General features: G+C 41.8%; 1 protein-coding gene across 1 annotated transcript in view; it reads right to left on the minus strand.

Moving 5' to 3' along the window:
- FNTB (farnesyltransferase, CAAX box, subunit beta) overlaps positions 1 to 13679 on the minus strand; it is a 64015-nt gene extending 50336 nt beyond the window's left edge. Inside the window, exon 1 of the mRNA XM_019641325.1 lies at positions 13305 to 13679. Coding sequence (XP_019496870.1) covers positions 13305 to 13448 — 144 coding nt within the window. The 5' untranslated portion in view covers positions 13449 to 13679. The remainder of the gene's footprint in view (positions 1 to 13304) is intronic.
- Between the last annotated feature and the right edge of the window lie 11598 nt (positions 13680 to 25277).

Raw genomic sequence — 25277 nt, forward strand, 5'->3', positions numbered from 1 at the left:
GCTAGGCCAGCGGTTCTCAACCTATGGGTTACGACCCCTTTGGGGGTTGAACGACCCTTTCACAAGGGTCACCTAAGACCATCGGAAAACAAAAAGATATTTACATTACGATTCATAACAGTAGCAAAATTGTTATAGAGTAGCAACGAAAATAATTTTATGGTTGGGGGTCACCACAACATGAGGAACTGTATTAAGGGGTCGCGGCACTAGGAAGGTTGAGAACCACTGTGCTAGGCAGAGGGTACCTATGTGACCAACCCCCTGTAAAAACTGTGAGCACCAAGTCTCTAACAAGCTTCCCTGGTAGACAATAATTTCCATGTGTTGTCACAATTCACAATTCAATGCTGAAGGAATTAAGCCCATCCTGTGTGATTCCACTAGGAGAGGCATTCTGGGAAACTTATGCTTTGTAGCTTTTTGCTGTAATAAATCAGAAGAGGGAGTACAGTGATATGCTGACTTCTCTGAATCCTTGTATTGAATCACCAAACCTAGCGGTGGTACTAGGAACCCCCAACGCATCAGTCGATTTAGAAATGTAGACTTTGGGACAAAATTAAGGAGTCATAACAATTGTACAATATCTCTAAGTAAGATCTATAATTAAATTCCTTTTTAAAACTTATCAAAATCCTCACTTTATATAAAGGAGAACTGAGGACTATTAAAGAAAAACAAAGCTACCTAAGTCATGAGGCACTCTGAGCACGACTAGCTCAAATGGAACTCAAAAAACAAAAATCAGCTTCAAAACAGGGATACTAAAAGAATGTCCACTTGGGGCAGCTGGTTAAGCTCAGTTGGTTAGAGCGCAGTACTCTTATCAACAAGGTTGCCGGTTTGATCCCCGCATGGGCCACTGTGGGCTATGCCCTCCACAACTAGATTGAAACAATTACTTGACTTTGAGCTAATGGGTCCTGGAAAAACACACTTAAAAAATTAAAAAATTTAAAAAAAGAATGTCCACTTTCCTTGGCTTCTCATTTTATCTTGAATTTCCATCCCAAAGGAATGGACTATTCTATCCTAGTCAGTTTCATCTTTCTGCATGAGAAACCCCATAGGCAAGGCAGTTACCAACAGGGTACAATATTTGTATTGTACTGGGGTCTGATTAATAGCCCCCAAAACAACAGATAACTTTCTTTTGTATAAATCGCAAAGGGCCCCCAAGGCTCAGTTCCTTTGGGCACACGGCACTCAGTTCATGCCATGTTAATGAAATGGATAAGGCTCTTGGGAGGAGGATGACAGCCTAAAGCATCCGATCTGTTTCAGAAACATCGCTAAATGAAATGTTACAAGAAAGGCCACCACGATTAGCCACCAGATTTAATGCCAAGGGATTAGCTCATCAAATTTTTTAAATAGTCTGAAATAAAGAAACTTTGCTTGGTCCAAAACACACACACACAAAGATGTAAAAAGGGTCTTGAGACAATTTGGGGAAATTTAACTGGATATTAGATGATATAGAGTTATTTTTTATTTTCTCAGGTATGATATTATTGTCTTTATATAGAAGAATGTCATTCTTAGCAGATGCATGCTTTATTATTTAGGGGTGAAATATCATATGTCTTCATCTTACTTTCAAAGATTGAGAAAAAAAATTAATCACCTACATATATACACATGAAAACATACATACATACACACACACACACACACACACACACATACACACACGGAAAAATTGTGTCTTGGCTAGATGATCCATTGGATTACCTCCACCTTTGTCCTTGACTAGGCTATTTTACAACTCTGTAGAGGTAGAAGTTAACTCGTAGAAAATTGACAGCAATGCAAATAATTTCTGTCCACAGAAATGCAAATTGAATCTGGTAAATTGTAATTAATGATCACCTTATGGACATTAATCAGCTTTGCATCCATTTATAAATTCATTTCAGCATTCCTTATCTGACTTTAAATGTGTGGTACTTTGAGTTCTCTTCTGAACTAGCTGCAATATCTTACTGGTTCCATGAGTTAAATAAAATCTTCGGCATGTGTTCACTTTATATCTGTATGAGTCATGATTTTATCCTCTTTTAAAATTTATCCTTTAACAGTTTATATGAAGGAGAGAGATTAGGTGGAGGGTAAACAGATGCTGCCAATTTCTCTGTATATTTGAAATGTTTTATAATAAAAAGTTGAAGAAAATTATTAGGAACCAAAACAAAACAAAACACTTAATACTCAGATTGCACCATGATGATTTTATCCAGGTATAAGAAAGATTTTTAAAATGTCAAATACATCTTCATACACATAAACAATGCATTTCTATATATAGTAGATAAAAGCTTAAACTGATTAGAAAGTGTTCTGTCAATTTAAAAGCAAATACTCTACAATGAAACACTGATAGAGTCTCTCCTTGACCAAACATTAGTCAGGTTCCTTTGAATCTTCTTCCCAACCAGGCCTAGACATTTTTTGTCTTTGCATCACCCAATTTTAGCAAACATCCTGCTAAGCTGGTTTAGCGAGAATCCCCCATTCTCAATATCTGATCGTCATCAGTATCTGACTGGGCTCCTCATCCTCCACCATCCCCCAGTGACATCTGACCGCCCTGGCCTGCCTTCATGAAGAATCCTGTTAGATCAGTGTAGCCAGAATCCCCCTTACCCCTGGTAATTTCTCTTAGTAATTTTCCATACGCCTTGCTCCTTGGCTATAAATTCTCACTTTTCCTTTTGTACTCAGAATTGAGCCCAATGTCTTCCCTACTGCAAAACCTCATTGGAATAGTGCCCCTTGAATAAAGTCTTCCTTTAACAAGCATCACAAATAATTTTTTTCTTTAACAATACCACTCCACACCCACCAGCAGAATGACTAAAGTGGAAAAGACAGAACATTGGCAAGTACGTAGAGCAACCAGAGCTCTTCACTCGTACATTGCTGGTGAGAAGGTAAAATGTACAACCACTCCGGAAAAGGCCAGTGGTTGGTTATAAAACTCTATCCTATGGTCCAACAATTCCACTTCTAGGTCTTTACCAAAGAGAAATGAAAACACATAATCATAAAAAGACTTCTATGATAATTTTTATAGCAGCATTATTCATAATATCCAAAATCTGGCAACAGCTCAGTGATCTATCCAAAGGAAACTATATTTTTTTTAAAAAAGCAGCCAGTAGTATATTCATAGAAATACTATTCAGCAATAAAAAGGGACAAAGTACTGATACATGTAGCAACATGGACAGAATCCTCCTCTAGTTGCATTTTTCATTCAAGTATCCCTAACAGCTCATGCATATATGAAAACTTGGTATATGGCTGAGATGGTAAAACCCAATATCAAAGGAAAAACATGGACTACTGAGTAAATATTGCTGGTAGAAAAATTACATTCCTACTTAATAGCCTTAAAATAAATAAATAAATAAATAAATAAATAAATTCCAGGCAGATTAAACTTGAACGTGAAAACTTAAGTCAGATCATTTAAAAAAGCACATAGGAGAATATCTTTATATGTTTGGGATAGAGAAAGATTTCTTCAAAAAGCCCAAAGTATAAGGAAAAAGACAAATCAGAACATAAACATAAGCAAAGTGAAAGGCAAACAAGAGCCTAAGGGACGATATTTGGAACACGTGTAAAAGACACTATTTTTCCCAAATTAAGACCTCTGAAAATATCAAGTCATGGAGAGGGTACTCCAGTACATCACCAATTAGTGCTTAAACTGCAAGAGTCACTTTGGAGGTTAATATGGTAGCATGTAATGACACTGAAAGGGCACAGGCTCTACAACCCAGCAATTCTACCTTTCAGGTAGAGATATACCTAAAGAAATTCTTGTACATGTGCACAAGAAGGTGTGCATAAAGATGCTCAGTGCAGTAGAATAAATAACTGCAAAAACTTAAATACAACCCGAATGTCCATCAACGGGGAAGGCATGGATAAAATATACTAGGCTTTACTATACTAATACTATACTATACTATACTATACTATACTATACTATACTATACTATACTATACATCCAGGTCCTCCATATATATAGTATATACTGTGGTATACTATATATACTATTGAAGCAAAGCAGAATATGCCACCCCAAAATGTGCCACTTTGGCATGTATATTATTATATTTTGAGCTGAAGGCAATCAAGACCCAGCAGACTCAGGAAAAACTTTTACCTCTCCCTTAACTGCCTAAAAGAATTTAGATAGAGGGCCTGGCCCAGAAAGAGAACTATGCCAGAGATAACTTTTTATCGAATGACCAATCTGTATGGCATCTACATTACCAAACATCTAATTACCAAACATATGCTATTCTTATCATCCTGTGAATTACCTTTCTCCCCTTTGAAGCCCCAAGCAGTTCCCCATCCCATTCCTTAGCTCAGGATGGCATGCCAGCCTCAGTTGCCTGACTTGCCCTTGAGACTTTCATCATCTTTGTAGGGCTCCTGTAAGTATGTAATTAAATTTGTTTTTCTCTTGTTAATCTGTGTCATGTCAATTTAATTATTACCAGCCAAAACAACCTAGAAGGATAGAGGAAACATTTTTTCCCTAACTATATACTTGTTTTCTTCTCCAACACTATATAGTAGTGTAGAAAAAAATCTGTACTTTAATGGAAAACTATGCATTGCCTATAGCACACACCCTTACAAGGCTGGTTCTAGCCATGTTCATTGTCTTTGAACTATTTTAGAACTATCTGTAAATTGTAGGTAATTGGTAAAATATGTAAACTCTATTTTGTTCCTTAAGTGTTTATTTGATTGACTTTCCTCCCCACTGTGGAAAAAACAGTTTTTGTATCCATTTGCAAATCAATTTCTATACTCTATGTGAATTTGTGCCTTTTGACTTTTTCTCTGAACTGGTCATAACATCTGTCTGGTTCCCTCATATGAGTAAAATAAAATTTTTAACACATGTTCATTTTTATCTGTGTGAGTTATGATTTTACCTTTTTCTGAAAATTATTTTTATCATTACTTAAATTGAATGAACTGGATGTACAAACATAAATTTGGATAGAGATGAAAAACGTTACTTAGAAAAGGCAAGAAGACAGAATGTGACAATTTATGTAAATTTTAAAAACAACACACAAATAGAGTTTATGGATGCACAAAAGGACTAAAAGTGAAGAAGTAGAAGGATATACACCCAACTTATGATAGAAGTTACTTCCAGAGAGGGTGAGGGGCAAACTGAAATGGGAGTGGGGTTAAAGAAGATGTTAGCTATCTCTGTAATTGTTGTCTTTTAAACAAATAACCAGAAGCAAAATAATAATAATAAGTTAGGAACTGCTAATTCTAGGTTATAGGAAAATGGCTGTTAATCATGTCATTATTTGTACTTTTTTACTATAAATTTCTTACAAAAAAAAAAGATTTGAAAGTACAGTATTTAGTTTTGTGATGTCTACCACCCAAGCTTTCCCACACCTACACAGATAGGCCACAACATATGAAGAAGCTGTGTTCTGCAAGTTCATTGGTAAGTTAGTTATTTAGACCTCATTTGTTTTCCTATCCAAACGATGTTATACCTAACACGTTCCCAGGCCAGCCCTCCTAAACCTATTTAATGTATAACATAACCATTAATACAAATAGTACACCTCTCACTTTCTCTGGTCATGAGGACATATGGCAAAAAGGGAACACAATAGTTCCAAGTTAAAGTCTACTAGTTTGTTGGAAGTTTACCCCTGCTTCTGAAAGGACTCAGGCTAGGCATTTCTAGGTATAAAATGTTTTTAAGTTTGCTAAAGTCAGATTATACATATTGAGGGTTACTTAAATATGCCTTCCTGAAATATGCCTCTCTGGCATATGGATTATTTTGAACTAAAGACCACTGATAACCAAGACACATGGGAAAAGCTCTAAAAACAGGGCATACATTTTCCTTCTGTAAAGGAAATTTCCTTTTGTAAAAATGTCTCCCTCTGTGTACCAGGAAGTGGAGGACTCAACTCTAATCAATGGAGATGACACCTTAAATCTGCATAACAAACCTTACTAAATAGCTCTTGCTTACCATACTTTTTCCTGGTCCCTTCCCATAATTTATCTCCCCCACCTAAAAGCCCCAAACCCTTTTCCTTTGGTTTAGCCTAAGATGGTACAGAAACCCAGGTTCTAACCATCCCTTTGGGTTACTCATAGATAGGTGCTACATGTGTACATACACAATGCACATGCTAATAAATTTCTGTTTGTTTTTTTCTTGTTAATCTGTCTTTGGCCAGTCTAATTTACAGGACCCCAGCTGGAGGACCTAAGATAGGTAGAGGGAAATATTTTTTTCCTGCTCTACTATATATTTGTACATATCTATATATATGCACATATATCTTTAAAATATATTATAGGGAGTCCACTTCATAGTTGATGTAGAGGCCTGACCACCGCATTGTATTTCTGAAACTGATGTTGAATAATACTGTATGTCAACTATAATTATATATACATATAACCTCGGGACATGGAGTAGAGTGCGGGAACGGATTCAATGGAATTGTAATAGATAAGCATGATATCGGGGATGGGAGGGCAATAGATGGGGGGAGGGGGGTTGTTACTTTGTGAGGGTGAAAAGGGTAACTATTGCATTGTTTTGTACACCTGAAACTAACAATAAAAAATAAATAAATAAATAAAAATATATTATATAGGGCCGGCCGAGTGGCGCTTTGGTTAAGAACTGGCTTGGGATGCCAGAGGGCCCCGGTTCGGATCCCACATATAAGGGCCAGTGACACTGCCCTCTACAGCTAAGATGCTGAACAACAGCTCGACCTGGAGCTGGGCTGCCGTGAGTCGTCTGCGATGGCGTTGGCTACAGTCCCCTGCTGCAGTGGGTTGCCATGGGCTACCGTGTGTAGCCGGCAGCCAGCGTGAGGGGCCAGCAGCCGCAGTGAGCGGCCGTCCAGAAGCCGGCTACTGATCTGCCTCGCCGGGAAGAGTGCAATGATGGTGCCAACTTGGGCCAGTGAAGCAACGTCCTCCACAACTAGACTGAAGAACAAAAAGACAGCAACTTGTCTGTTCCCCTTCCCCCAATTCCCCAGCGCTGTTCCCCTCCCCCAATTCCCCAATAAAATCTTTAAAAATAAATAAATAAAATAAAATATATAATATAAACTAGTAAATATATATCAGTATGTATATATAGTCTATACACTAATATGTATAATATGTATAATAGTTTGTATTTTTTTATGATGAATTGTATTAGAATCTAGGGTCCAGAGATGAAGTGACTACATCAAGTCCCCAAAACTTAAGTGCCATGGCAATAAATAAATGCAGAGCTAACCATCTGTCTGCATTCTTGATAGCTCTGTTTAAAAGATATCTCATGGAATTTTTCTAGAAATCCAATCAATAGAAGCACAGGATAATTTCCATTCATAGAGGACTGGTAAAAACCAAACTAATGCACTTGTACTTTCTCTTTCACAGATTCTATCTAAAGCCAATCTCATGATGCACCAACTTTCACACCATGGACCATCAATCACTTCCCTTCTTCCTATATCTCCCCCTCCCCACCAGGGGAAGATCCTTCCAGAAAGCAGATTTGCTGCCTGAAACTCATGCTAATTCTGAAGATGCGGTAAAAGAATCATTAATAGATTAAATATAAGGCAAGTATTCTTCCTAAAAAAAAAAAAACCCTCTCAAAACAAACAATCCTTAAAAGTAACTCTTGCTGTGGTGAGTTCAATTCTTTATTTTAAATACAAAGTATCATTCGGGGTTGACACATCATCCTAAAGTAAGGTCTGGTCTTGGCTGCTTATAGAGGTAAGCTGATGATGTCAGCAAAAGAAAACAAATTGAACACAGAATTAGTCATTATTCCTAGAGATATGAACTCATACTTCCACGTGTAAGTTGCCATTGATCACTTTAAAAAGTACTAAAGTGGTTACATTGTGGCGATCACAGATATACACCAACTGGAAACACTGTAAGGGAATTCTAATTGTAACTTGTAATAAAATATTCAATGACAACATCTTACCCATACCCAAAAGGGGTGAATCTCAAAAAACTGAAAGCATGGTCTGGGAAAACATATTGGCTGATCCAAAATGCGGCTCCAGGGATGATAAAAATACTAAGGTCAAAGGCAGATGTAAAGAGTTTGAAGAAAAATGTTTTATGAATAAGAGGAGGAGGGAAAATGATATTTCTAAATTAGTGAGACTTTATAAAGTATGTGATTTTAAATAGGTATATGTACCTAAATTTAAAAATGTAAATTTTGTAAGGAGGCATTTGATTTGTTTGCCTACATACCTAAAAGTACATATGTTTTCAAGTTGACCAAAAAACCCTTTTGGGGACTTTTTAATAGGGAAAATGGGGGAAATTTTGATACCTGAAACTGCCTTATAGTTGGGCAATATTATATATGCTGAATCTCAATAAAATAAAATTGATTCACATAGCTAGTCTACTGACACATCTTAACCAAGCAGGGCTCTCTTCCCTGGTAAGTTTGATCATATTTCGTGGCTTGTTCTACCTGCATTTAATAACCTTTTGGAGACTATAACTTGAAACAAGTCAACAGCAGGAGTCCAGGATTCATTCCTGGAGCCCCATGTTCCCTCCTCAGGACCTGCAGTGATGCAGTGCCCCATCACTTGAAGCCAGCTCTTCTTCAGCCTGCCTCTCCAGCCTGCCCCGCCCATCCACCCCCATCAGCCCCACCCATCCAGCCGACCTCATTTCCTACCACAGCCAACCTGCACCCTCTGTTCCTGCTAAGTCTTCCCTCCTAAGGCAGCGGTTCTCAACCTTTCACAGGAGTCACCTAAGACCATCGGAAAACACATATTTTCGATGGTCTTAGGAAATGAGACACTGCTCCTCTCTCCGTCTCCAGGCCCACATGCAGATACGCCCACATACGAGTACCCGGCGACCCCTGTGAAAGGGTCGTTCGATCCCCAAAGGGGTCGCAACCCACAGGTTGAGAACTGCTGCTCCTAAGGGCTCCTTGCACTGGAATGGCTGCCCCCCATCCAACTCCATCCTTTACAGCCCAGTCCCACTCCCACAAAGTGAAGTTGTCCTGACCACCTCGGTCCACAACAGATTAGATTCCACTCCCTGCAATCCTTATGCAACACAGTCATAATCTAGCATTGAATTACATGCTCTTATAAGTTATTTTGTGATTGCTTCCAGGATTTTTTTTTTCTCTCTCTAATAAGAGAAAAGATTTTGAGGGCAGGGACTGAAACTAATAATTCTTCTAGATCCCCCTCAGAGTTGATTGTCACTTGACTGAATGTTGTCTAACGACATCATGCCATTTCATATGGAGGATGCTTTTGCCCTTGTTGAAGGGTAAACTACAAGAAAAACAGGATTAGTACCTCCAATAAACAACTGTTTTTGATAAGCCTGCTACCTCTGAGACTGTAATGGTATTAACCTACTGGCCTGAATCACAGAGCATTTGCAATGGGGTGACTGCAGGTGGCACAAAAAAGGAAGACAACCACTAACGATACAACCACGTCTTGCTTTCTGCAGTCATAAAGGTTCTCTAAGCACCAAATCCTTCAGCAAAACAGCTCGTCAAGGTAGAGACCTTCAAAAACTACCCAGAACCTGACCTAAGACACCCTGTAATACCAATGTTCCTGAGCTAAGCCACCATCATTTGTCAACTGCAGTATTGCAAGAGCCTCCTAATTAGTTTCCATACACCCCCACCTCCTCACAGTCTACTCTCAACAGTGACCTCAATGAGCCTGATGAGATGCTAGTGTGTCCAAACCCTCCAATCATGGATCAGTCTGACTCCTGGTAGAAAACAGATGGCACATTCAAAGTGTGTGCTTGGACGAGAGTTTATAAAGAAACAAATTACAAAGGCATGGGCAGGTGTAAGGAAGTCATAAAGGAGAAGGCAGTACTCTGGGGCTGCCAACACAGAGGTGCTTGATCCCCTCCTAGGCCTGAAGGTGTGAAGAGAAGGAGAGAGAGACACAGAGAGCTCCATGGAGAAGGCACCTGACAGGAGATGTGAGACAGTCTAGAGACACTCCAGTCCATGCAATCCTGCAGGAAGGGAATAAATACACCAATCTCGTTCTCCCTCTCTCTCATCCCCCATCTATACTCTCCATGACCAAAACCAGCCAGAGGCCATGAGGCAAGGGAGTCTGTCAGTGCAGGCCCACCCTGTAGAGCACATCTACAGAGCAGGGTGGAAAAGGGTACAGTGAATCTGGGGAGGTAAACTGAAGCTATCCAGCCAAATGATTTCCCATCTCAAGCAGGGTATCTGCAAGTCCTTACAATGGCCTATAAGGCCCTACATGATCCAACCCGATCTCCTATTTTCCTGTTTGATAGCCTCTCGACTCACAGTGGATCTCCTCTCACCAGGTGCATGCCTGCCTCTTAGATCTTTGTACTCGCCGCTTTCTCTGCACAGAATGCTTCCTCCACATCCCCCTACCTCCCCCGCCCCCCCCCACACACACACACCCAGCTACACACATACATGGCTTGTTCCCTCACTTCAGGTCTCAGATCAAATGTCAAAACATCAGAAGTTTTTCTCTTGCCATCTTATATAAAAAACACCCTCTTCTCATCCCCACCCATTCCTTATCCTGCTTTATTTTCCTCCACATCATTTCTTTCTAATTAATGTATATAATGGGAGATAGATAGATAGATAGACGCATAGATAGATTCCCTTTTTTTAATTGACTGCCTCCCTGGCCTAGAACAAAAGTTTCATAAAGCCATCAACTTGGCATCTTTTGTTCACTGCCTTATGTCCAGTGCTTAGAACAGTGCCTGACACACAAAAGGCACTCAAATATTTGCTGAACAGATGAAAGTGAATGAAAACAGAAGGAACCATAACTAAGGGCTCTTTCCACTATTTATAGGTTTAACTCCTATTATCAAATTGTTGTTTAACAAATAAAGTCTCCTCACAGGGATTTAAAGTACAGCATAGGGAATAGAGTCAATAATATTGTAATAACTATGTGTAGTTCCAGGTGGGTACTAGACTTAATAATTTATAAATTATATAAATGTCTAACCACTATGCTGTACAGCTGAAACTGAATGCTTACCGTAATTAAAAAAATTTTTTAATAAATGAAGTCTTCTGATAATCAGACAGGAAGCAGGTGACAAGCATCTGTTTTTATTAGCAGTGGCACAAAATTGAGCCCTGTCAGTAAATTCCTATGAATAAATAGTTCAGTGAGAATCAAAAGAATAACAATAGTGCTTTCTGTAAACAACTCCTTCTCGCAAGGCTGGTATTTCTTATGAATATATCATTATTAACCTACTAACCTAGTACTTCTTTAAGCCTCAGTCTCCTTGTCTGTAAAATGTGTAAGGATTGAGTAGTAACATGTATGGAGAGCCTTTAGCACGGTGATGAGACCCAATAAATGGACACTACGATGATTATTAAAACATTGAGGCAGTCAAGAAAATTAGATGCTACATTATTTTCCCACTATCTGGGACTGTTCATCCTAGACTTCAAAAATCTATGTTGTTGGGCCGGCTGAGTGGCTCAGTTGGTTAAGAGCTCGCTCAAGAGTTTGAGCTCTGAGCAACAGCGGTTGGAGTCCCGGCCCAAGCTGAGCTGCCGCTGAGCTGCCAACAGGTGGCAGGATGGCTCAGCTAAAAAAAAAAAAAATCTAAGCTGGCATAATGACATGGAAAAGAAATATAAGATGCTCTAATATCTACCCCACAGTTAGGCCTACATTTGAAAGACATCTGTAATCCCAATCAATGTTCCCTAACAGAACCTAGCTTCCACTCCTGGTCCAGGCTTTGGCCTACCCTTTTGCAGATCAAAACCTTGCTGCATCATTTCTGTAGCACTCATTTATGTCTAGGTGCTTAGAATGTAAGTGCTGGTGTTTTCCTGGTAGGAACAAAGCAGGGACACTACTGGAAAAAAGTAGCACAGGAAACAGAGAAAGAGCAGGTCAGTAAGGCTCCTGATAATGTTCCCTTTTTTGACTTGCCCCCCTAGCCATGGAAGTCTCTGATCTGGTCTCTAAATGTATACACCAAATTGTGATTCCCTTTTCTCCACTATCATTCTATCCATAGCCTTATCTGCTGGGTTAGTTCAAGAACTGCCTAAAAGGTAACCCAATACTCTTAGGTCAGATACAAAGAAAAATGCTGATCTGAATCAACTCAACAATCCATCACTTAGGAATACTGCAAAGCCTTTTTGTTATTAAGTGATATTTATCTGTATAGCCATAAATATACAATATGATATCTATCACTGCTAATTTTGCCTCAATGGAAGCTTCCAACTTCAGATAAGAAAGTCAAAGCAGATCCCTCCAAGGTTAAGCCTGGGGACTGATCTTATTTTAGTAAGCAAGCAGCCTGATGTTTATGTGCTAAAAAGAATCATCCTGACCACTTCTCCTTGTGACAGTAGTAAATATTTCCACAATAACTTGGGAACAATTGGGGAATGAGAGGGAAAACAAAACTATAGTTCACTACTCATTCCTCAAACCCATTTCAAAGTGATAGGTTCAATCCTACTTTGAGAACTCAGTGAATGAATGACAAGCAGTCCAAAATTTATACTTTTTATTGTAACACTTTCCAAACTATATTGTTTTCCTTTCTGTCTTCCCCAACCAGTCTGTGCCATGCTTATGGTCAGGCGCTCTTTTATTTCTTTGTATTTCCAGCGTTTAACATTGTGTCCAATACATTGCTGGTGCTCAAATGACTGAATGACTACTGAAATGCCAACCCACGCGGCAGGCCCAAAACCTGACATTGTGAGTCAGAAATTAAATAGATCATGGAATGGCATGACCTCAGTCTGGCCGCTTCTCTTTCCCTCTATGTCCCAAAACTACAAATAGGGTGGGGAAAGTGCACTATCCATCTGAAAACCTCCCGATGTCCCGGCAGAAGAGTGAACTGTCTGACCCGCCCGGTCTGATTCTGACCTCCAAGCACAGAACACGATTCTCTCCTCTCTCTAAGGCAGAGCGGACCCAGGTACTGTCCTCTCCTCCAAGCCCAACCCTGACAACGACCCCTCCCCACAAACGCTCCACTCCCCAGCCCAAGCCTGGGCGCCCAGAGCTTCCCAGAGGGGAGGCGCCGCGGTGCACTGTGGGAATCGTAGTTCCCCGGTAAATTCCGCACCTGGGCGGCCCAGAGAATGGGACTCCCACTCCCAGAAACCCCCGCGCGGGCGCCTCGCCTAGTCCTGTCACCTCACCTGTTCTATGGACGTGACTGTTTCCACCGAGTCGTCCTGCAACCGCTCCTGCGCGTGCTCCGGCCTCAGACTGTACAGCGGCTCTGACCAGACAGGGGAGGAAGATGGAGGGCTATAGTAGGTGAAGGAGCTCGGAGAAGCCATGATCAGGAGAGCAGCAGGCGGTGTATAGGACTCAGCTTCGTCCAACAACAACGCGCATTGAAACTCGAGCGGGCTAAGGCGCTACGGAGAGCGGATAGAGTCAAAAAGATTTTGAACGCGAATCTCTCCCTTCCTACCTACAGGTCTTCAGGGAGTGAGTTGCTGGGATGCTGCCTCCCCCCACTGGTCAAAAGAGCTGCTGCAAGAGGCTCAGCTTCCTGGAGTGCAAGGAAGGAGGGATGTGTACATTTCAGTTTCATTTTAGAGAGATGGTGTAAGTAAGATGCCTCGGTTCGTTATGCAAATTAAAATGCACACTTCTTTTCAGCATTCTGCTAATTCTCATTTAATCATAATGGCAGTAACTCACAGTCTCGGGTGCCCAAGAACCCAGTAATTGTAACTTTACAAGCATTTCTGACATCTCTCCTTATTGTCTCAGTCGTGCTATTACTAATATAATTATTGTGCACCTTTGGGTACGTGACAGCTACCCAGGAGAAGCCAGCAGCTTCTCAACAAAGGAACTGGCATGTCATTACTCAGTGGCAAAGGGAAGGGACATTGTAACTTTCTCCTACTCCATTGGGGGTTGCAGTGCAGTAGCAGGAACTAAAATACACTGGAAGGAACAAGTAAGTGAAACAACCAAGACAATATTCATTCACTAATCAGTTTTTTATAGAGCTCCTACAATATGTAAGGCACTGTGCTAGGCCCTAGGAATACAAATGTGAACAAAACCAACAAGGCCCCTGCCCTTGGGAACCTTACAGTCTAGTGGAATAGACAAAATTAAGTGAATGAACACAATAAATATATGAAGACTTGTGATAAATGGCATGAAGGAAAATAGGGTCTATAAGAGAAATTAAAGGAGGAGGGGACTAACTATTGGGTTGTCGGAAAAGTCATGACGCATTTTTGCAACGAAAAACAGAAAAAAATCGTCATGACTTTTCTGACAACCATATAGATTGCATGGTCAGGCCGAGCCTCACCAAGCAAATGATATGTAGGCTGAGACCTGAAGAATGAACAAGGAGCCATCCATGTAAACAATATGGGGACGAGCTCAAGAGGAAGGAATAGCAAGTTTGAGAGAACATGCCATAAATATACCTACCTTTTTTTTGGTTTCTATTAATTCTGATTTTTAATCTGAAGGTATTCAGAATAAAAGAAAACGTATTGAATGGGGTTAATCATCATATATCCTCCAAAAAATAATTTAAAGTTGCGATTTTAGGAAAACCCTGCTACCTTTGGATAAGCAATAGAAGAGAATCTTTCAGGGCCCACCCACATCAAAAGGACTACACCAAAATTAAAATACCAAGAGGTTAAACGATTTAGAGCAGAGGGGATTTGTGGGGATGTGGGAGAAGATAAGATGCTAACAGACTTTCCTGATAGATTTGGACACAAGCTCAACTTCTTCCTCAACTTTCTCCCTCACTTGGTTCCAAGTCACATATCTAGGACCCAGGAAACTGGTGTGGTATTTCACAACCAACCATTCCCCTGTTCTCAGTCTTTGGTGTCAAATAGAAGCACTCAGAAAGAGTCTAAGGATGAGGTGGGATGGCCTATAAGCCTCAGGCGGGTAAACACTATTCCCTATTCCCATTGTGGGGGAGGAAGAAACTTGCCTCTAGCCTCATGGTTCTTTTGGCTGGTCTAATAATAAATCTACATGAGACAGATTAACAGGAGAAAATGACCAAATTTAAATATATACATACACATGGGAACCCCGCATACATGAGAGAGTCCGAGACCCCACATACGTGAGAGATTCAGAGACAGAAAGTTAAAGTAAGGTATATATGACATTCTGAGCTAAGGATGAGGTAAGGCACCTTAGGGCTTCAGAGGGCCATTGCAGGACCATAAGGAGATCAGATGTTCAGTAATTAATAGTTTCCCCTGCTGTATTGATAGGTTAAACAAAAAGAAAGGTTATCTCTGATAATCTTTTATTATGGGCAAGGTCCCTAAATCAAATTCTTCTAAGTAGTTAAGAAGGTGGGGGCGGGGGGATAGAAGTTGCTCTTGAGCCCACAAGGTCTCGGTTACCTTTACCTCAAAATAACCCTCATACCACAGAGGCATATCTCAGGGTGACTTGTTTGGAACCCCTACACCATTTTAGTGGTACTGTTGCCAAGTTAAGTCTTAGAGGTGGCAGAATGTTACTAAATCTGAGGGTAAGTGACACTGTGTGGGTTAGGATTGCCCACATGGCCGTACTATACTTCCCTCTTTATTGGCATCTTATTATTTTCCCCTTAATTCTGTTTTAGAAAAAACTGTCTGATAAAGGTCAGGGTCACATCTAAGGATTCAGCCTTCTTTGTAAAGAGTTACTTTGTTGGCTAGAAATCTGCTGGAAGTTTTGTAACAAATCATTACATCTGTTATAGGTATGCCTGAAGCAATTGCAAATTGTATTCAAGAAATAGAAATCCATTTCTGAAATGCAATTGCCTCTGAGTGGGCTCTAAAAGATGTTAATAGGGGCATGGCAAGAGTCTCCTGCAGGATAGTATCTGTAAATTCAGTAAATATTTATTGGGAGTACCCATTATGTGCTGGGCACTAAGCTAAGTGCTAAGGAGACAGCAGTACACAAGTGAGACACAGTCTCACCCCTTATGGGTCTCATGATTTACCAAAAAAACAAGACATTAAACAGGCATTACAGACTATTTCATGAGGGGAAACAGCATGAGAGAAAGAAAGCACAGGGCGTTTTGAGATTGCATAACAGAAAAGACTTAAGATAATCTAGAAAGTCAGGAAAAACCTGTATGAGGAAATGGGTTAATTAACCCAGAGTGAGGGGACATCCCAGCAGAGGAAACCCAGTAACAACCAAAAAATCAAGTGAAACAAGGAATAAAAAAATGTGAGGAGTTTGTACTCTATGTAGCATCAAGAAGATTGTTCAGCCCTGGATCAACAGTGGCCCACTAGTTGTCCTTCCTCTGGGTTTAATAAAACCATTCATTTAAGAAGCAGAATGAATATAAATATTGGCAGTATGGCAGAGAATTATGTACTTACAGGAGAAAGTCTCAGTAGTGATAATTAATAGCAACTCCAGCTTGGACTGTAGATGGTTTGGGTTTACTTTACTCAAATGCCTCATATTTTTCTAAATTAAACTGTGAACTGTAATTGTTTCTTTAAAAATAATATTAAAATATATGGATAGCGCTATTTTGTACTTCCATTAAGAGCAAGAAAACAAGGGGAAAAAAATTAATGGCCTGAATGAACCACTAGAGGTCACTTCTGAACCTAGAGTAGGCTTATGAAGTAGGCTTTAAAACTCACTGCCATTACTCACACAGCCCATATGTCAGCATGAATTGTTTCTTTTAATATCTTGTGAAACTATGTAATAATACATATCTTGGGAGCTTTGGAAAATGGAAGGAACTCATCTATTATCTTACTAGATAATGAATTTCCTCCCCCAATTCACTCCTCCACCAGCCTCTGCCTCCTCCCCCTGTCCATGTCCCTTGGGTCCCCCTAGATGGAATGACTTCCCAGCTCTCACCTAGGGCCACCCCTCATGCCCCATCCTAGGATGTTATTCCAGCAATGCTCCCCTGCTTTTCCTAGAACATCACATTGTCCCTATACATGATCATTCCCATCACCTTCAAACAGGCTACTTCTCCATTCTCGGGGGGAGGGGGAGGACATTTTTAACCCTCTACAGGAACGTCAGTGCCAACAATGGTTCATGAAATTCCGTGCTGGTGATTAGCCCAATACAAACAAAAACTAGACCGAACCTCTTTCAGTGTAAGCAAAGTCACACCTTCACTCAGAGCCCTCTTCTCTTACTCAGAATCAAAATCAAGGTCCTAACCATGGTCTAGAAGTCCCCAACGACTAGGCCTCCTCTGCTCGTAGTCTCCTGTTTGCTCCCCCTGTCCACCCACACCGGCCTCCTTGCTGTTCTGTGTACTCCAGGCACGCACCAGCCTCGGAGAGTTTATGCTTATTATTCCCTCCCCTGTAGCTCTCTGCCCCAGATATGGACAGGCCTTTTACTCTCACTTCTGATAGTCTTTACTCAAGTTCTTTAGTCTAATTCAAATTCCTTTTCCTTGAGGCCTTTCCTGACCTCCCCACATAAAACTGAAATGCCTCCCTCACCCTGTAGTATTACTCTGTCCCTCTCTTCTGCTTCATTTTTCTCCGTTGCACTTACCACCAGCTGACTGTCTTATATTTTATTTTGTTAACTGTCTGTCTTCTCCCCACTAGAACATAAGCTCTCAGGCCAGTGACTTTTGTATTGTTCATTATTTAGTCTCTGATACATAACAGGCCTTGGGTAAGTTAAATTATTTCCAGTCATTGTAATAGACATTTGCACGCTTGTTGGTGTAACATACTGTAGAAGATAATGACAATGAACATAATACTAGCCTTACCCTTCAGGAGCTCATAGCCAATAAAAACAGAAATTATATAAATATAAAATAAATATATAAAACAAATTTAAATAAATATAATATTCATGTATAAATAAATGTAAACAAAATAAGACATAATACACAAAATGCAGTGGGAGAATAGGGAAGAAGTAATTAATTTTCAGCTATTTAATGAAGATGACCTTTTAATATATAACATTTATGTTTAGTAATTTTTTTTTAAAAAGAGTTGCAAAACTTTTCTTTTATTTTTTAATTGAGGAACAGTGTGTTTTTCCAGGACTGATCTGCTCCAAGTCAAGTAGTTGCCTCAATCCAGCTGTGGAGGGCGCAGCTCAGCGGCCCATATGGTATTGTGAGCACTGAGCTCTAACCAACTGAGCTAACAGGCTGCCCCCCCAAATTTTTTTTTTTTAAGATTTTATTGGGGAGTTAGGGGAGGGGAACAGCACTGGGGAATCGGGGGAAGGGGAACAGACAAGTTGCTGTCCTTTTGTTTTTCAGTCTAGTTGTGGAGGACGTTGCTTCACTGGCCCAAGTTGTCACCATCATTGCGCTCTTCCCAGGCGAAGCAGATCAGTCGCCGGCTTCTGGACGGCCCGCTCACGGCGGCTGCTGGCCTCTCACGCTGGCTGCTGGCTACACACGGTAGCTTATGGCAACCCACTGCAGCAGGGGCTGCAGCCTACGCCATCGCCGGCGAGTCACAGCAACCCTGCTCCAGGTTGAGCTGTTGTTCAGCATCTTAGCTGTAGAGGGTAGTATCACTGGCCCTCATATGTGGGATCCGAACCAGGACTCTTTGGCGTCCCAAGACAGTTCTTAACCAACGCGCCACTTGACTGGCCCCAAAATTTTATTTTTAATCATAAACATTGGAAATAGCAAACATACCCACTGCCTGTTAAATACATTACTGTACATCTAACGAATTGGTTATTCTGTAGACTTTAAAATTCATGATTTTAAACAATTGTTTAGTAATACTTTCAATAAAATATTCTCTGGTAATAATTTTTAAATGATTAAATTAGAATTTGAAAATTGTGAAAGTCTATTTTTGGGCCGGTCAAGTGGTGCGTTGGTTAGGAGTTGGCTTGGGATGCCAGCTCTGAGCAGCAGGGCCCCGGTTCGGATCCCACATGAGGGCGCCCTCTACAGCTAAGATGGTGAACAACAGCTCAACCTAGAGCTGAGCTGCCGTGAATCGCCGGCGATGACGTAGGCTGTAGTGGGGCTGGCCAGCGGCGGTCGTGAGCTTTCGTGAACTTTTGTGAGCTGCTGTTAGACACCGTGAATGGCCGGCAAGTGACTGCCTCACCCGGGAAGAGAGCTCACCCGGGAAGAGAGCAATGATATCAATATGGGCCAGTGAAGCGACGTCCTCCACAACTAGACTGAAGAGCAAAAGGAGAGCAATTTGTCTGTTCCCCTCCCCTGATTCCCCAATAAAATCTTCTAAAAAAAGTTGCTAAAAAAAAAATTTCTATTTTTTTAATTCTTATTTCCTGTAGCATACAAAAAGAAATACAAAAAGTTTCAAATCACTCAAAAAAAAATGGCTTTCTGACTGCAATGATTTTATGGCCCAAAGAGCAACTGTGCCACAGAACTATCAATTACACATATTGTGGTATTTTGTGGTCATATATTGATATAAAATTAATCACATTGGTATTATCCATCATTACAAGTACTCTACTACTGAAAACTCATACAAAAGTATTGACTTTATTCTTGTTCGAGGTTTATCATGGTGAAAACTATCTTACCAGCAGATACAAAATTGAAGCCTACTAAAGAGCATTGTTCACACTGAGAAATCTGAGAAATGATTGTAAAAACTGTTGAGAGGCAATGCCAGAAGTGTATACTCCAGAGCATACCAGGACTCTCAACCCAATCTGTGCCTTTAAAAATACGAATTTTCCCAGGCACCTGCCCAGGCCTACTGAGTCAGAATCTGGAGCTGGGGCTCACGCATGTGCTTTTTTTTTTTTATTTCAAGATTTTATTGGGGAATTGGGGAAGGGGAACAGTGTTGGGGAATTGGGGAAGGGGAACAGACAAGTTGCCGTCATTTTGTTCTTCAGTCTAGTTGTGGAGGATGTCACTTCTCACTGGCCCAAGTTGGTATTATCATTACGCTCTTCCTGGGTGAGGCAGTCGCTCGCTGGCCATTGGACAGCAGCCGCTCACGAAAGCGCACACATGCTGCCGGCCAGCCCCACTGCAGCCTATGTCGATGGCGATGACTCAAGGCAGCCCAGCTCCAGGTCAAGCTGTTGTTCACCATCTTAGCTGTAGATGGCGCAGCGTCACTGGCCCTCATGTGGGATCCGAACTGGGGCCCTGCTGCTCAGAGCTGGCATTCCAAACCAACTCCTAACCAATGCACCACACGGCCGGCCCCACATGTGCATTTATTTAAAGCTCCACCAGTGATGCCAACACACAGGTAGGGTTGGGAGCCACCACAAACCTTTTAATATGGCAGCAATGCTGGCAGTGCACTAGAGTTCTGTTCCCCTTCCGTAGCCAGGAGCCGCAGCTAAGCAGTGACTGCCCAGCAGTCCCTCGTGCATTTAAGCAGGGCCTTGTGGCTGAGTTCTGGCCAATCAAACGTGGGCAGAAGTGATGTCCAGCACATCTAGGTAACCCTTTAAAACCTTCTGTTTCACCCTCTATTTCCTCTCTGCCAGCAGGAGGTCAATGCCTGGGGCAGCCTTTCAAATTCAAAGGAACTTCACTGCTATGTGTTTTGAAAGTTAAAAATCTCAATTAACAAAGAGATCTTCAGGGATGGCTGGATGGTTGGAGGAGGGCATGCTCTGAGCAACAAGGTTGCCAGTTCAATTCCCACATGTGCCAATAAGCTGGGCCCTCCACAACTAGATTGATGACAATGACTTGAGCTGAGCTGCTGCTGAGCTGCCAGATGGCTCAGTTGGTTAGAGGGTGTGCTCTTAGCGCTCTTAACAACAAGGTTGCAGGTTTGACTCCTGCATGGGATGATGGGCTGCGCCCCCCCCCCCTCAACTAGATTGAAAGCAGCGACTGGACTTAGAGCTGAGCTGCGCCCTCCACAACTAGATTGAAGGACAACTTGGGTTGGAGCTGATGAGTCCTGGAAAAAACACATTGTTCCCCGAAAAAACATATTGTTCCCCAATAAAGTTAAAAAAAAAAAACTCAGAGAGATCTTCAGGGTTTTATTTCACTAGACAAATGGCTTAGTCCCTTTATAGGTTCAAATTATTTTCTGAACAAATATTGTGACTTCTTTCAAGTGTGTATTACCACTCCTTTCCAATAGCCTTTTTGAAGTTTGCTAACTTGTGACTACAGGGTCAACTCTCTCCTCCCCTATTGTATGTCCCAAAGTTCCATCTTCTCTACAGAGCCCCTCCTCCCTGCTATCTACAAGCCAATCTTAGAGGGAGTGTTATATATACTTGGGTAAAAGAGAAAGCCTGCAATCTTGATATGTGAGGAACCTGGGGTGGGTGTTTCCCAGTCGTTGGTTGATGGGAACTCCCCTGGATCCTGCAAGGCAGATCTCATAAAGAGCAACGTCTTGCTTTTAAATTGAGTTCCACAGTGTGAGTCCTTGTTGAAGAGCCTCTGCCACCCTAGGTGCCTAAATGACTTTGTGGAACAGAGCCACCCCCACTCCCACCTCCTTGCTGCCCATTAGACTTTACATGAGAGGGAAATAAATCTTTCTGGTGTGAACCCCTGAGAATTAGGTTTATCTGTTCCAGTAACTAGCATTACCTTAATAATACAGAGAATGACTCATTCCTGCAAAGATTCCTAAATGCAAGTTATATCTTGTCTCCCAAAACATAACTTTGACGGTAAAAGTTTAATACAACATGTATTGCTTAGTTGGTGGTTGCTAGTCTGTCGCTCAGCTTTAGTCTCATAAAGGGAAGAATCTTTCTTCTGAGGCTTTTCCATCACAAAATCCTCCACATTGATAGTCTAGACCCCCTATCAAGAAGCCACAAGAAAGACACAACTTTCATTTCCTGTTCTGAGAGAATGAAATCATTCCTAAAAACTAACTGCACAGGAACTATCTGATGAGGCTCCTGAATTCATTCCTTGTCATAGGCTAAATTGTGTTCCCCTCCCACCCCCAGCTCCAAATCCATACTCTGAAGTCCTAATCCCTAATACCTTAGAACCTGACTGTCTTTTTGGAGATAGGGCCTTTAAAGAGGTAATGAAGGTAAAGTGAGGTCATGTGGTGGGCCCTAATCCAATGTGACTTCTGATACGAGGAGATTAGGACACAGACAGGCACTGAATATTTGAACATGAAGACAATGTGAACATGAAAATGGCCAGGTACCAGGTGAGAGGCCCAGAAGAAGCCAATCCTGCCAACACTTCGATCACGGGCTTCTAGTCTCCAGAATTGTGAGAAATTAAGTCTCTATTGTTTAAGCCGCCTGGTCTATGGGACTTTGTTATGGCAGCCTGAGCAAACTAATACAGTCATGAAGGTGGTGGCCAGGACACAAAGGACAACCTGAAATGGTACTGTGGGTTAATATGAATTACCATTAGGATTGTTTCTTTGGCTCCCCAATCCAAATATGCACATATCTTGGACAATTTGCCTTCCCCCCTTTCCTTGTCATTTCAGAGTCTCTGCCCCTCTTTCTGTGTTTATCAGAGATAGAAAATAAAAAGGATGTGAATGGAGGACAATACTGAGATAACGGGGAATGGAGTCTGTCCTGTTTCTTCTAATCCTGAGATAAGGCAGAAATCCTTCTGCTAACTGAGCACATCACTTAGTCACCCAGACTGGGAAACACGAGTGGGAGTCTAGAAGAGGCATAGGGTTTTACTAATAAGAAGTCCTATGGTCTGACCGTGTTGAGTCTCAGCAGTGAGCTACCTATGGGTGCATCCTTCTGGTTATTCAGCGGTTGCTATGGCAGGTCCCACAGTGGTGCCCTTGCTGGCTGTTTAAACAGAGAGCATGCTCAGTGTGGCTGGGCTGGGGGTTGCGGGGAGCAGGGGCAGGCACTGGTCTCCCTGGTAAGAGAAATCAGTATAACGAATTGGGAGACTGATACCTGGAGGCTTCTTGAGGGAGAGACTTCCAGCAACTATTCCTCAGATATCTCCCAGTTCTACTGAAATCGGCCGCAGTCCAAGCTGACCTCAGCTGGGGAGGATGCCAAAGTGCCCCACTGAGTGACGGAGGTAAGGGCATGGAGTTAGGTGTTTCATTTACAAAGACCCTGGTGAAAGCAAACTTTGTTGTCTCCACTAGTTTCTGTGATTCTTTTTGCTAATATTGTCCCCAAATCTCAGCTCCTTCATCTCTGAGTGTGTACATATGTGCACACGTGAAGACACGCCTGAGAAAGAGAAAGAGAAGATCTCTGTATAATGGCTCTGAAAGTAGCTGAGCCAGGATGATAATGGAAAATCTAGAAGCTTGGATTTCTAGACTATTCCTTTAAAAAAAAATACTACATCACCAATTTATTACAAAAGGATATAAATCAGGAGGAGCCAGCCAAGAGATGCACAGGGCGAGGTGTGGGGAAAGGGCACGGGGCTGTCATGCTCTCTCCTAGTGTCCCCTCCTCCCTTTTAAAGCATTGTAAGCTACTGAATTTGAGGTGAGCCCAGCATGATGAAATATCCTCCATTTTTTATGAGTTTGGGCATTTATTTCCCTGGATTTGTTCAGGAAACCTCACTTCCCTTCCTGCCTTGCCTAGGGAAAGCCATTTCCTTCAACGTGAGATTCTCTACTGGACTAGAAACTCACCTCAGGTTGCTCTCCTTTCCAGTTTCCCCCAGCAGAGGCAAGCAGAGAGCCACGAATGGTCCCAATAAGGAGGTCTGTGGAGAATAGTTACCATCACAGTGCCGATCAATGGGTAGGCAGCTGCAGTACCCACAGGGAGTCGGCGGGCCGAGTGGAACCTGCACTCAGGACTGTGTGTGGTCCAATGAAGGAGAAGCACAGCAGAACAGGCCTGAGTTCTGGGGAAACATCCCTGGCTCTCTGTGGGATATATTTACCACCCGCGTATGCATAGGAAAAACATTACAGGGTGATTTTTGTCTGTGGTATTTAGTGCATACTGTGTCAAGTGCTCTGCTAAGTCCTTTCCACACATTATATTATTTCATCTTTCCAACAACCCTGTGAGGATATCCTTATTTTACAGAGGAGGAAACTGAGGCCCAGAGTGGTTCAGTAACATGCTCCAGGTTGCAGAGCTGCCGAGTCAGGGAGCTGAGATCGAACCCAAGGGAGCCCACCTACAGAGCCTCCGGCATGCACTCAAAACCCAGTGAAGAAAAACATACCTGGAAATCTTAATGGAATCCATAGGATCAGTTTCCTTAGCTTTTAATGTAATCGAAATAGCTATCAGATTCAGGATTTTTTTCCTCTTTGTTATAGATTTAGATACTTTGCTTGAAATATAACTCAAGTCAAGTAAATGAACTATTTTCCTTAACCTACTCCTGAAAAACACATTCTCTATCCAATACTCAGCCTGAAAACACACACACACTTTTTCATCACTTTTTAAAGGTCTAATGGGCTAGACTTGTTCTCCCCTAATACTCATTCTTAGGAATAGGCAATTTTCTAGACTCCAGAGAACATTTATTTGCTTCTCTCCAGTGCTAACACATTCGGTGGTAGTAAATTAGGTCTTGAAAGAGACCCGTTCATTTTTTGGTGCCATTGTGTGCCCTAGTGGAAATACTTAGTAGTTTGAAGTAATGTATTGGCATTCAGAACACCTACCCTAGGCAGCTTAGACCTAAAACTAAGACTTTTGCCTGTACAACACTTCCAAAGAATTTTGCATTTGAAAATGTTTTTATGATCATCTGTCTTTTCAACCTGGTGAAGGAGGTCAGCAATTTTCCCCGTTTAAAGAAACACTGGGATGGGGGGTGTGGGGGGGGCAGACACAGTCATACAGGGTAATGGGGAAGCCAGGTGGCAGAGAGGGAGAATTCTAGCAACACTCTCGAGTATTCCGGGGGAGATCCCGGCTTCAAGAGTAGATGGGTGTTTGACTCCAGACCCCTGATCAAGGCCTTCCGACCTGGGGTGAACCCAGGTGGAAAACAACCACTGCCTCCACACACACCAGGCTTCTGCAGAGGCGGGGTGCTGGGTGGGGGGTGGCGGGGTTGGCAGGATGGCAGGGCCAGGCTCGGGCGGGATGGATTTGAAGAGGAAAGATGAGACCTGTAAGCCGAGTTTGGTAGAGGTGGGCTGTGTGGGCGCTCACGCTCACTCCAACTCACCCATTCAGAACGTCCGCAGAAACCCAAAAATGTTTCCCCCGGGGTTCAGTTC

Source organism: Hipposideros armiger, unplaced genomic scaffold (assembly GCF_001890085.2).
Source record: "Hipposideros armiger isolate ML-2016 unplaced genomic scaffold, ASM189008v1 scaffold_59, whole genome shotgun sequence".
NCBI lineage: Eukaryota > Metazoa > Chordata > Mammalia > Chiroptera > Hipposideridae > Hipposideros > Hipposideros armiger.